The sequence below is a fragment of the Gadus chalcogrammus genome, chromosome 11 (genome assembly GCF_026213295.1).
Source record: "Gadus chalcogrammus isolate NIFS_2021 chromosome 11, NIFS_Gcha_1.0, whole genome shotgun sequence".
Taxonomy (NCBI): Eukaryota; Metazoa; Chordata; class Actinopteri; order Gadiformes; family Gadidae; genus Gadus; species Gadus chalcogrammus.
In genome coordinates this window covers 5,434,340-5,447,564 of record NC_079422.1, presented here as the reverse complement: position 1 = coordinate 5,447,564, position 13,225 = coordinate 5,434,340, and the positions used below count along the sequence as shown (strand labels likewise).

Genomic DNA, 13,225 nt, shown 5'->3' with positions numbered 1-13,225 from the left:
ATGAGGGGGATCAGAGAGACAAACCTACCAAGAGAGTGATGGTTGATGTGACAACCACCCCAAAACAAAACGGGGGAACAAAGAAACATGCATGCTGTCAACAAAGACACACAACCCAACCTGGTCATCGTCTTGTAACGATAACAATAAATACCTATTGTAAGAATACCTTCAATTAAAACAACACTTTTTAATGAATACCAAAAAGAAAATCACTAAAATCGATGTAAACGTGTAAGATATTTATAAATATATGTATGTATATATGTATATTTATATACATACACATATATACTGTATATATATATATATATATATACTCTATATATATACATATATATACAAAAACAATACTTTCCAACAGGAGAGCCTCTCTGTTTACAGCTATCATTAAATAAATGATGTATTGCTTAATCAAGTAACAACCGTAAAAGTCCCTTCCGTCACTACCGCCGCACCCTTGTTACCACTACAACGACCAATACTACTACTTCCACCACTACCACTAAAGTACAGGTAACTACCCAATAATAGTATTATGGGACAAGATTAGAAAGGTACAAACAAAGCAACAATTCTGACGATTCTGAAACCTAAATAAAAAAAAAACACATTTACATTTCTGTGAGTTACAGTTTGGTCCTCTAAAATGCAGCCATTAGCAGGCGTTGCTGCGGACACAGACCCGGGCCCACCCCAGGGACCCCCCTGACCTGGGGGCTGCACACACCCAAGGCCCATGAAGAGGATTGTACTGGAACAGAGTGGGCTTCCTCTGACTATGTCTTTCAGTGCACAGGCTACTTCTTCAAAGTACTATGGAGTACTTGTACAATACGTGGCGGTACAGACTTTGATCCATGGTTTCCTGGACTGAGCCTGGGCTGGGCCTGGGTGGGGGAGTGGTTCTGTGTCTGCGATTGGGGAGCCTTCATGAACAAAGCGGCTCTGTGGGGTTCATGGATGTGAATGGAGGAGAGGGAGAGAATCTCTCCTTTTGCACTGATGCGATCCGGATGGACAGAGGTGGCCTTTGGAACTGCAGGAGAAACACCTGTTGGTAAACGTCTCTACTCCTTCACCTCCAGCACCCAACCCCAAGCTGCTTTGTTCCAATACAGTCGTCGTAATAACCTGGGGCTGTGGAGCACTATGGAATGTACTATAATAAGGCATAATACACAGTCGTAATCTGTTTTAATCCAAGAGTGTTGTGTCTTAAATGTCTTTCAATGTCTCCTTTGTGAAACGCAAACATGTTTCAGTCAAAGATTGAAAGATTGTTCTACAAATTTGTGTAACTTGTTTAAAATGGATATACACGCAAACGCACATTAACAGACGCACACACACACACACACATACACACACACACACACAAACACACACACACACACGCACACACACACACACACACACACACATACACGCACACAGATAGAAAGAGGAGTTTCTAAATTGTAACCAGCAATAGCCAGATGAAACCCTGGCCATCTGACCGGCTACCGGCAGCTCTGTCATATACAAATGTAAATAGTTACAAAATATATATAAATCGCCTCTCTCACGGTTTCAACTGTTTAGTACAGCCTGATTTCTTTATTTTTCTATCTTCCTACATTGTCCCGTCTTACTTTGGGATTGCACTCCAAAAAGAAAAACGATGGCTGGATTCTTAATTTGCTGTCCATGAACACACACACGAGAGCGGGCGAGAGGGTTGTGTTGCATCGTAAATAGAGCACTCACCAACTGCTCCAAGAGGAGGGCTGGCGTGGTCCCTAGTTACCATAGTAACAAGCCCCCCCCCCCCCACACACACACACACAGGTGTACAGGGATCACTCAGTGTCTGCCATGCAAGTCATTCAGGGAGCTGAACAGAACAGTATAGCAGAACGCCAGAGAGAGAGAGAGAGAGAGAGAGAGAGAGAGAGAGAGAGAGAGAGAGAGAGAGAGAGAGAGAGAGAGAGAGAGAGAGAGAGAGAGAGAGAGAGAGAGAGAGAGAGAGAGAGAGAGAGAGAGAGAGAGAGAGAGAGAGAGAGAGAGAGAGAGAGAGAGAGATAGTATGGTGGCTTCCTGCCCGCTTGGGACTTTAGGCAAACGTGTTCCTTTCCTTTGGAAGAAGCTGCCATCTGATTGGTCGGCCGTGTGCATGACTCACTTATGACTCAGCTTCTTCAACGACAAAATCACTCTGGACATTTTCTGTTGCAGAGCCATGTCTCTGCTCACTCTGATGATTGTGTGACCAACTTTTAAGATTACAAATATGTAGGTTTATTGACTTTATTTCTTGATCGCTTATTTATGCAATGTTATGGGACATTTATTTTTCTACTCAAATGGTTGAAGTTCCCCCCAGTAGGCCTATCAGAAAGACATGTGTCCGTTTAAAGCATGCCCATCTTGGCCAGGTTTTGAGCACTTTGTCTGAGATACAACTTACTATATTATTACAAATAAGAGAAAGACCTTGATGATCCATTGCATTTCCATTCCTATATAACACCACATGCTATCATTATCATAGCCACGACAAACCATGATTATGTAGGGTCAATAATGGTTTTAAGAAAATAAGAATAAGCAAATGAGTGCTGTTGAACATCAGAATAGTGGCCTGACCTCCGGCTGAGAAGAGTTAGTCCTCAATGTCCCTGGCTGACCTGTAGGCAGACCCTGTGTTCGACTCATGGTGGTGATACAGTGGTGTTGCAGTAGTTATACTGTGGTCGTAATACAGTGGTGATACAGTGATTACACAGTGGTGGTGATACAGTGGTGGTGATACAATGGTTTTTTTATGCAGTGTTGGTGATACAGTGTTGATACAGGGGTTATACAGTGATGATGATACAGTGGTTATACAGTGATGATGATACAGTAGTGATACAGTGATGGTGATACACTGGTGATACATTGGTTATACAGTGGTGCTGAAACAGTGGTTATACATTGGTTATACAGTGGTGGTAATACAGTGGTTTTTTATGCAGTGTTGGTGATACAGTGGTGGTGATACAGTGGTGGTGATACAGTGTCGGTGGCACAGCAGTGATTCAGTGGTTACACAGTGGTGATGATACAGTGGTGATACAGTGATGGTGATACAGAGGTGATACAGTGTGGTGATACGGTGGTTAAACAGTGGTGGTTATACAGTGCTGGTTACACCATGGTGGTGATACATTGGTGATAAATTGGGTTACACAGTGACGGTGATACAGTGGTGATACAGTGGTGATACAGTGGTTATACAGTGGTGATACAGTGGTTATGCAGTGGTGATACAGTGGTGGTGATACAGTGGTGATACGGTGGTTATGCAGTGGTGGTTATGCAGTGGTGGTTATGCAGTGGCGGTGATACAGTGGTTATACAGTGGTGGTGATACAGTGGTGGTGATACAGTGGTGATACGGTGGTTATGCAGTGGCGGTGATACAGTGGTGGTGATACAGTGGTGGTGATACAGTGGTGGTGATACATTGCATCACTTTGGATAAAAGCGATAAATGACCAAATAGTGAACAGAATATATTCAACTGTCATTACAGTTCAATGTTTATTCAACTATACTCAAATGTTTTTACAGTTGAGTACTTACTATGATAGTGAAATTATAGTCATTACTATCATTTATTTGTTGCATTATTTTATTTGAATGGCAAATTGTTAAACCAGCAACATGAGGCTCAAGTTAAGAGGACTCAAAGCCCGGTGAAAATGGGATGTCTTTACCCACAATGACACATATTTATTTATTTATTGAAGAATGATTTGGGGGAGGAATGATGAACGAGGTGTGTAAAGTCTCTTGGTTTCTTGCAGGCTGCGGCGGGGCCCTATTGGCAGCAGTGTCCTCATCTCTTTCAGAGTCATTCCAGGGTCTGGCTCTTCAGACGGAGGTGATGGAGCAGGCTGCTGTTAACGGCAGTTCTATGCTTATTGATTGATAACGACGCAGCTGTTTTTAAAGATGGTCACTCCTTCAGTTTACCAAAGAAAAGAACCACGCTTATCACAGCAAGAAAACAAGATCAAAAAAATATGCATGAAACTATGAACGATACTGCTTCAAGTGTGGCTCACCTTTCAGTTTTTCTTTTTTTAGATATGATGATATCAACGAGTGATTGAATAACAAGGAGCCAAAAGCATTTCTGTGGATGTTGACAGACTATCTCTGTGCTGATGGATTGATTTCCCGCTGAGTTCACATTTTGTATGATTCTACTGCCCCCGTCCGGGACATCCCCTCCAGGACGTCCTGCCCTGGAATACCTGTACACGCGCAACAATCGTACTGCTTCCGCTCCCCTACTACTTCTTTACCTGTCTTTCTTTCTTTCTTTCTTTCTGTTCTATTCTTTCTTATTGTTCTCTGTCCTCTTATCTCTGTGTGAGGGTTCTTTAATGCCTACTCGTGTCCGTGAGTCCGTTTGCAGTTACCGTCTGCTGTCTCGTTGGAAGAATCACTGCCTGAAAATAACCTTTTATTTTTTTTACTGGAACGCATTGACCAAAACGTTCTGAGGTTTGAGGCCAAACCCAGATTAAGCATTAACATATGATGATTTGAAACTGTGTGGCACTGAACCTAAAGTAAATAATGTATAAAAAAATATGATAATTGATGGATTATGTAATTCACTGTATAAAAATGGATGGATTTAAGTCTTTTGGACTGAAGTGATGACATCAGTGTGAAACATCCATACCTATGCATGCTTGTTGGAAGGTTATCACACGATGGCTCATGGTTTACACCCTGTGTCAACCAATCTCTCTCTCCTCCTCTCCCTTTCTCTCCCTCCTTCTCCTCCCCTCTCTACTTCCTGCACGAGAGATCCTCCTCCCTCTCCTCGGGGCTTGTACCTTTCTTCCTCTCCTCTTTCCCTCCGCTGGGGGAAAGAGACAATAAATGACCAACAAATCAAATTTCTGCTTTGTACCGCTTCTTCCCTCAACCTCTCCCCGACCGTCTACGTGTCTGTGATTAATCACGTCCGTATATATTTGGCCTCTTCTTGGCTCCAAGTGCCTCTGGTGCAGTCACTGGTGGAGTCGTTTTGGGGGAGGGCTGTCCTGGCCAAACACAGCAATCACTTAGAGGCTGGCAGAGAAGGCTACCTTGCTGCCAGGAAGCTGGACCACTTGTCCTCCCAGGCCCACATATCTCCTCAACACGACCGCTGGCAGGCCGAGGGCACAGCCTGCAGAGGGTTCATGTTAAACAACCAATCAGCAGCTCAGTCTTGGGGTGAGGTCTTCCTTATGGGGGACACCCAGCGCGGTATCCCAGGGTTAAATATCATTTATAACGTTTTGTAATGAGGCTGGAGAGGAGAAGCCCACTTTTATTATTATTACTATTTCTACTATATTACTATAGATAAACCATACTATATTATTATGATGTTGAGCATTATTATCATAATGATATGTTGGTAAATGGCCCCTAAGCAAACCTGTACTTATAACATTCTCCCTGCAGCCATCTTCTTCTCTTGTTGTCTACATGATTTAGGGATATTACTTTAAATATTAAGGTTGACTCAATCATGGGTGGGTGCACTTTAGTTACTCATAATCTCATGGATAATATATTTATTATAATCATGCACCGAAGACAGGGCCACAGTGAAGTCTTATTTATTTATATTGCTTAAAGGTTTTAAAATCCCCTCTAGTAAATGATTGGAATCAGACAGTGTGTAAACTGAAATATTTATTGTTTAAAAATGATTCATTGATATAATTATTCATGTTCGTATTGCTAATATAAATAATGTTTACACTTATATGTAAACATGAGCTAAAGCTCGTAGTTAAATAATTTAAATTTAAATTAATCTCCAGGGAACATTGAATGCTTGATTGGCAAAACCTGATTTAAGTTTAAGGTCTTCATTCACAATACATCATTTCCTTACCAACACTACTAACCACTGTGGGCTACTAACTTTGCCACAATGGTACAGTATTCGAGGACAAATGAGCGGACTAATGTGAAAAAAGATACACGCATCCATCCCCATTCTAGCACTATCTCCAAAGCACGGGCGCAGTTTGAGTGCGTGGGTTTGATTTCTCATTAAAAGTGGTCACAACTGCCGCGCGTTTTGAAAACACACGAGACTCCTGAGACTGAAAGTGGAAAACAAAAAAGTGAGTGTTAAGAGTAGAAAAAAGTATCGGACTAAGCTAGCAGCTCCGGAGCATTCTCACTGAGAAGTGAATGTTTGTGTGGGGCTTTTATTCTGACAGGCCCCCTGTGCTCCTTCTCCTCTCCCTCCTCCTCCTCCTCCTCCTCCTCCAGGAAGCCGGCAGTCTCCCAGTTCTGTCGCTGTGTTTCCCAAATGAAACAAGAGGAGTATCAAAGTCTTTCCTCACCGACGCCCCTCCTAGAGGGCTTCGTCAGACTCCTCGCTTTCCCTCTCCTCCTGCAGCGAGGCCAGCGTGAGGACGGGCGAGGAGGGGTGGAGAGGGCAGTGGGCCGGGGGGGAGGAGGAGGGGGAGGAGGAGGGGGAGGAGGAGGAGGAGGCGGGAGCAGCGGTGGACGGCGAGGGAGGGCAGGAGGAGGTAGAGGGACATGGGGACCCTGGCGGTGGCGGAGGGGGCGGGGCCTCCTCCTCTCCCGTGGTGATGACGCAATCGCCGGCGGCGCACGTCGCCGCCCCTCTGGGGGAGGGCGGGGCCGTGTCCCCTCCCTCTGCTCCTGAGGAGGAGGGGGAGGGGGTGGTGACGGTGGCGGGTGTGGTCCCGAAGTCCTCCTTGGGCTCCCTCCTGCTGCTGCCCTCCCCCCACAGCTCCCTCTCGCCTGTGGGGGAGGAGGGGCCAGAGGTCGGGGGCTGGTGCTTCTTGGCCTTGCGGCTCCTATCCCTGAAGCTGGCCAGCGGGGGGCGCAGTCTCACCCCGCTGCGGGTGGAGCCCTCGATGGCCTTTTGCAACTTTCACAAGAAGAAGAAGAAGAGGAAGAAGAGGAGGAGAGAGAGAGTCAGGTCATTAAAGGACACCCCACCAAGCCAACGGGACCATTGAACAAACGCTGCGCTGCGAGGGCCCGCCGTGCCCCGGCCCCCAGCAGCGCGCTGTTTGTCCTGTAGCAGTCTGGCTGGGAGAGCAAAGACAACACTGCAGCACGCCCACGACGGAGCCAATGAGGGAAGCCGGCAGCTCTCACCTCTTTGAGCGCTACGACGCCCACAAGCTTGCCTATGCTGGTGACATAGGCGTGACTGAGGCCCAGCAGGGAGAACAGCGTGTGGGTCTGAGGGGGAGGGAGAGGGAGAGAAGGGGAGAGGGTTGAATGGATACACACAAAGTGTGGTTTCTTGTGAATGAAACGCGTCATTATACAATACGGGAATTATAACTGAATATTAATATACAGAGGCTTATTTTTTTAATGGGCAGAATCCTCATTTAATAACCATACACTGTTTTTCAGTTCATTTTTTGGCATTATTCTTCTAGACAGAGAGGTGCATGTTTTGTCTCCACAGGCATGTGACGGACAGGGTTGGAATCACCTTATGAAGAGAGGTTCTTTCCACAAGCTGGAATGGAGAGGGATCTATTCGTATTTGCTCCATATCGATTGGCTTATCCAGTTCCAGTTCTTCCCAGGCCTTGATCTGCAGGGGCCAATCACAAGCCAGAGAGAGAGAAAGAGAGAACGAGAAAGAGAAAGAGAGAGACAGAAAGAGAGAGAGAGAGAGAGAGAGAGAGAGAGAGAGAGAGAGAGAGAGAGAGAGAGAGAGAGAGAGAGAGAGAGAGAGAGAGAGAGAGAGAGAGAGAGAGAGAGAGAGAGAGAAAGAGAGAGAGACACAGAGAGAGAGAGAGAGAGAGAGAGAGAGAGAGAGAGAGACAGAGAGAGAGACAGAGACAGAGACAGAGAGAGAGACAGAGACAGAGACAGAGACAGAGACAGAGACAGAGACAGAGACAGAGTGAAATTAGAAAGAGAGAGAGAGAGATGTTGAGGCAAACTTCAAAGAGTGGGTAGTGTATTGACTGAGGGTGCTTTGAGCTCTGAGACAGAGAGAGATGGCGATGGGAACAGAGTGACTCAGGGAGGCGTGTTACCTCCTCTGGGTTCATGGTCTCGTTCAGTGGAGGCGGGCTAGCCTCCTGGAGACACAAACACAGTGTTAGTGAGATCCAACAGTTACTATGGACATGTGAACACAGTGTTACCTAATAAAGAGATGACGCCAACAGTGTGAGCTGTTATGTGAGCATAACAATTGCTCTACATGTATATGTACTGTATGTACGTACATACATATATACATACATGCATACATACACACAGACACAGACACACACACAAACATACATGCATACATACATACACACATACATGCATACACACACACATATATCCATCCATCCATCCATCCATCCATCCATCCATCCATCCATCCATCCATCCATCCATCCATCCATACATACATACATACATACATACATACATACATACGTACACACGTACGTACGTACGTACGTACGTACATGCATGCATACATACATACATACATACATACATACATACATACATACATACATACATACATACATACATACATACATACATACATACATACATACATACATACATACATACATACATACATACATAAATACATCAAATGTAATAGGATTATTATCATTGGATGCTATTTCAAGTTGAGGCTGAAAAGGCGTGGAGACATTCCATTGACCATGTAAGTTGCCCGTCCCCTTACCGGTGTCTCAGCCTGGGCAGATAGAGAGGTGGAGGAGAACATCCTCTGAAGGGCCCTGCGGACCGATGGCAGCTTGCTCTTGTCTGAAGAAAACATGGTGGGGACATGTAACATGTGAAGGGTTAACAGGACCCACGGGCTGGGTTTGAGCCTTGGGTTTGAAGCGACTCAGTACCTGAGGTGCTGTGGTTGGTGTCCCCTGACTCCCGGGGCTTCGGGGAGGCCACAGGGCCGTTGCATTCATCCAGTGCTGGACTGGACTCAGGACTGCTAACGGGTCGATGCTACAAAGTACCACAACATAAGTATTAATAATAATCTGCAAGTCACAAAAGCACTTCGACATAGATTGACAAATCTGTTTCTGACACCTTGTGGGCAATCTCCTCCCCTTCCTCCTCGTCCACGTAGGCAAAGGACTCCCAGCCGGGCTGCACGCCCTGCCCCCCTGAACCCTGACCCTTCTCAAAGACCCGCCTCTCCGCCGAGAGCCACCAATCGGAGACGCCTTGTAGCTCCGTCCTCTCGATGGAGCCCAATAGGATCATGGACTCTGAGGGGGGGAGAGAGGGGTGGTGTCAGACGTTGACTGGGTGGGTGGGGTGGAGTGGAGAGCTCTGTGGTCAGGGTGGAGGGGCGTCCTACCCCGGGAGTCCACCAGGGGGATGGTCCTCAGGCTGGTGCTGTCCAGCAGGTTGATCATCTCCCGGTACGTGGAGTGGGAGGACAGGAACTTCACCCTCCGCACCATTATGTCCTCCACAAAGATGTTGTACTTACTGGGGAAGGAGGAAGGGAGCCAACCGAGATATACTTGTAATCGTTGATGTATTGTGAACCTAATCATGTATTTTGGAAACCTGCCACTTTGATTTATTTAGTAGTTACTAGATTTTGACGCTGTATGCTTTGGTTGTTCTGACTTGACTAAGTGTCTACATTAAGTAGCCTGAACGCACGCTATCATAGTGCATGAAGAATTCCGCCTGATTCCTATAGCTACTGTACAATCAACAGTTTGGAGAAACGATATTATTGGTTGTTATTCAATTCTGGTAGCATGCCTCGATTGTTAACTCAGCCTTCCACTGTTTATGTCATTTAGCAGAAGCCACTTTTATCCAAAGCAATACACAGATTATGATAGCTTCATTGGTCATTCTTAACCAGGATGATGATGATGATGATAATGCTAATTATGATTATGATGATAAAAATTATCATTATGATGATGATGATAACGGTGATGGTGATGATGATGATGATGATGATGGTGATGGTGATGATGATGATACAGGCGATGATGGTGGGGGTGTCTTACCTGATGTGTCCCAGGGCCAGCTCGGGGAGGTAGGGCAGCTTCTTCACCTGGATGATGGAGTCGTAGAGGGAGGGCTGCAGGCCCTGGGCAACCATGTTGGCCAGGATGACGGCCACCATCATGGGCAGGATGTGGGAGATCTGGCCCGTCAGCTCGAAGCAGATCACCGCCGTGGACACGGTGTGGGTGACCGCGCCTGTCATGGCCGCCGCTCCTGGGAGAGGAGGATGAAGGGAGGAACACAGGGGCTCAGGATCCACAAGGGGAATAGAAGGATACCAAGAATGAAATCCATGCCACGGTCACTCTAGGGAAGGAGACTAGTTTTAATCTTTTATTTTAGTGCATAGCTGTGGAGTGTGTGCGTGGCTGAGGGCTGGTTTAAGCAGCCTCACCTGGCCCGAGTCAGACTGATTGGACTCTGGGGCTTGGTGAGGCTGCACTTTACTGTTGTGCATTGTGTTATGAGGGTGCACAGGTTAAACCAGCCATCACCACACACACACTCAGGGAGAGATCTCCTGCGTGGCAGCATGGAGCACCAGGTTAAGCACTAATTTACATGAAGCCATTGCACATTATACATTAGCGTTCCAACACCACCGCCCTGAGTCCCAGTTCTGGAGGAGCGCAGTAAAAGTCACCTAGGTGGAGTGTGGCTGACACACTTTCGAGGATAACCAATCAAATAAAGAGGATAACCAATCCAATCAAATAAAAGACACTCATTTGAAGAAGAAGGTAGGTGAAAGGTTAATTAAGCCAGTGTAGACCAACTTTTTTAATAAAAAGCTCTTGCAGACTTTTGAGTGAATTAAAGGTACATTGTGGAGGCCGACCTCAGACGGTCTGGAAGTCTGTTGCAGACATGATGTAGATATCAACTAAAAGCTGCTTCACAAGGGTTTGGCAACATGTGTGGCGGACTGACCAATGACAGCGTAGCCTCCCGGCAGGATGCGGTAAACGATGCCGTCAAATAGGATCCCGTTTGGGAAGAGAGTCGCCATGATCTCCCCCACAAGGCGACCGAACGCAGCACCTTCAGGGGGGGAGAGAGGGAGAGAGAGAGAGAGAGAGAGAGAGGGAGAGAGAGAGAGAGAGAGAGAGAGAGAGAGAGAGAGTGAGAGAGAGACTTCAGCGCAGGATAGATCAAGACTTAGTGGAGGGTTATAAAGTGAATCCAGGGTTTCTCACCTAATATGAAGACAGGCATGAATGCCCCCGAGGGGATGGGCATGGTGGTGGACACGGCCGACATCCAGAACTACAGCAGGGAGGCAAATAAGGCCACACTTAACATCACACAACCCAGTCACACATACATGGGTACAGCATACAGAATAGACCGCCTAATGCAAGCATATACACACACAATCATATTTCACAGGACTAATAAAGACTTTCTAAAGAAAGCCTACTTTCATGACGAAGAAGAGCAGCAGGATGAGGAAGACGCTGACGTTGGGGTGCAGCCAGGCGGAGGAGCGGCCCAGCCCCGCGGGGAGCGCCGCTGGGTTGATCTTGGTCCAGGTGAAGTTGTCAAACAAGGAGTTGATGCACTCCCTGGGCATGAGCTACAGGGACACACTTCACTCAGTTCACTTAAATTAATTTAGATTAATTAAGATTAATTTAGATTAATTTAAATTAACTTAAATTACATTCAATTAAATTAGATTAGATTAAATTAGATTAAATTAAATTAAATACAAGTAAAGGTAATTTAACTTAGCTTTATTAAAAAAAAACGCTATGGACAGCATGCATATTCAAATTGAACAGTTAAAACATCCAGTGGTGTGTTGGAGAGTGAAGATATTACATTCTTTTGAAACGGTGTAATGAGCTCTGATCTGCTTCTTACCTCCCCGGCCATGAACTGACCAAACCCTGGAGGAAACGTGAAGGTAGCGATGATCAGGGTCACTGCACCTGGATAGATCAATCGACTGTGGACACACACACACACACACACACACACACACACACACACACACACACACACACACACACACACACACACACACACACACACACACACACACACACACACTCACACACACACACACACACACACACACACACACACACACACACACACACACACACACACACACACACACACACACATACACACACACACACACACACACACACATACACACACACACACAATATTCTCAATTTTGTGTGTGAACAACACCTGATCGGAAACCAGGAGAGGAGGTGATCTGAGGTACTAATTGGGGCTGGCTGAGGGATTAGGAGTGCAGCAGCTCAGTGGGACCCTTGTCCCAACACCGACAGTACTGGTCCTCCTAATCCTGCTCAGAGGACCAAAGGGCAGAGCGTGTGAGGGGCTAATGTTCCCTGACTCGGGGATAAGTGAATCTCCCAATGGAGAGTGAAAGGCCTGCCTGCACCAGGCTGTCAGCAGGCTGCAGCCCCCGGAAGCCTACCGTCTGAGACTGATGACACCATGGGAGGGGCGAAGATACATTAAGACAGAATTGGATTTGATCTGTTATAAAAGAAAATAATGAATTGAATTGGATTGGGTTTGTCTGAAACATTGTTTATTTCCACAGGGGGAAGGGAAAGTGGGGCGACAGTAAGATGAGTGTCGGGGTAATCCCAACGGATGAGGGGAATGTGTGCTCTCTCTTTGTGTGTCTCTCTCTCTCCCTCCTCTCTCCGTCCCCCTCTCTCCTCCCTATCTAGGGCTACAGGTGCATTGTGTGAGTATGTTTATGCATTTGGATTTATGCGTGCATGAAAATGTGTGTGTGTGTGTGTGTGTGTGTGTGTGTGTGTGTGTGTGTGTGTGTGTGTGTGTGTGTGTGTGTGTGTGTGTGTGTGTGTGTGTGTGTGTGTGTGTGTGTGTGTGTGTGTGTGTGTGTTTGTGTGCTTGCGTGCATGCACGACGTGTATCTGTGTATGTGTGTATGTCTGTGTGCGTGCGAGTGCATGTGTGCGCTCACGTGTATTTGTGTGTAAGTGAGTGTGTGTGGGTGCATGTGTGTGTGTGTGTGTGTGTGTGTGTGTGTGTGTGTGTTTGGGAGTTGACGCCTCACTGTCTGGTTAGGAAGCGTACGAGTGCCGTCGGTCGCCTCATGAAGAGAACCACCTGTCTGTTCAGATAGACA

At 46.3% G+C, this 13,225-nt stretch overlaps 1 protein-coding gene across 2 annotated transcripts in view; it reads right to left on the bottom strand.

Annotated features, from left to right (window-relative positions):
* Positions 1-4,807: 4,807 nt before the first annotated feature.
* Positions 4,808-13,225, bottom strand: part of clcn1b (chloride channel, voltage-sensitive 1b) — a 28,563-nt gene continuing 20,145 nt past the window's right edge. For both annotated transcript variants that reach the window (XM_056602169.1, XM_056602170.1), the window contains exons 10-23: positions 13,154-13,225; positions 11,944-12,028; positions 11,498-11,653; positions 11,274-11,343; positions 11,008-11,118; positions 10,077-10,290; positions 9,401-9,534; positions 9,127-9,308; positions 8,931-9,039; positions 8,756-8,838; positions 8,094-8,138; positions 7,538-7,642; positions 7,189-7,275; positions 4,808-6,955 (exon numbers count right to left, since the gene is read on the bottom strand). The exon at positions 13,154-13,225 is cut by the window's right edge and continues 30 nt beyond it. In XM_056602169.1, coding sequence (XP_056458144.1) covers positions 6,410-6,955; positions 7,189-7,275; positions 7,538-7,642; positions 8,094-8,138; positions 8,756-8,838; positions 8,931-9,039; positions 9,127-9,308; positions 9,401-9,534; positions 10,077-10,290; positions 11,008-11,118; positions 11,274-11,343; positions 11,498-11,653; positions 11,944-12,028; positions 13,154-13,225 — 1,999 coding nt within the window. In that variant the 3' untranslated portion in view covers positions 4,808-6,409. The remainder of the gene's footprint in view (positions 6,956-7,188; positions 7,276-7,537; positions 7,643-8,093; positions 8,139-8,755; positions 8,839-8,930; positions 9,040-9,126; positions 9,309-9,400; positions 9,535-10,076; positions 10,291-11,007; positions 11,119-11,273; positions 11,344-11,497; positions 11,654-11,943; positions 12,029-13,153) is intronic.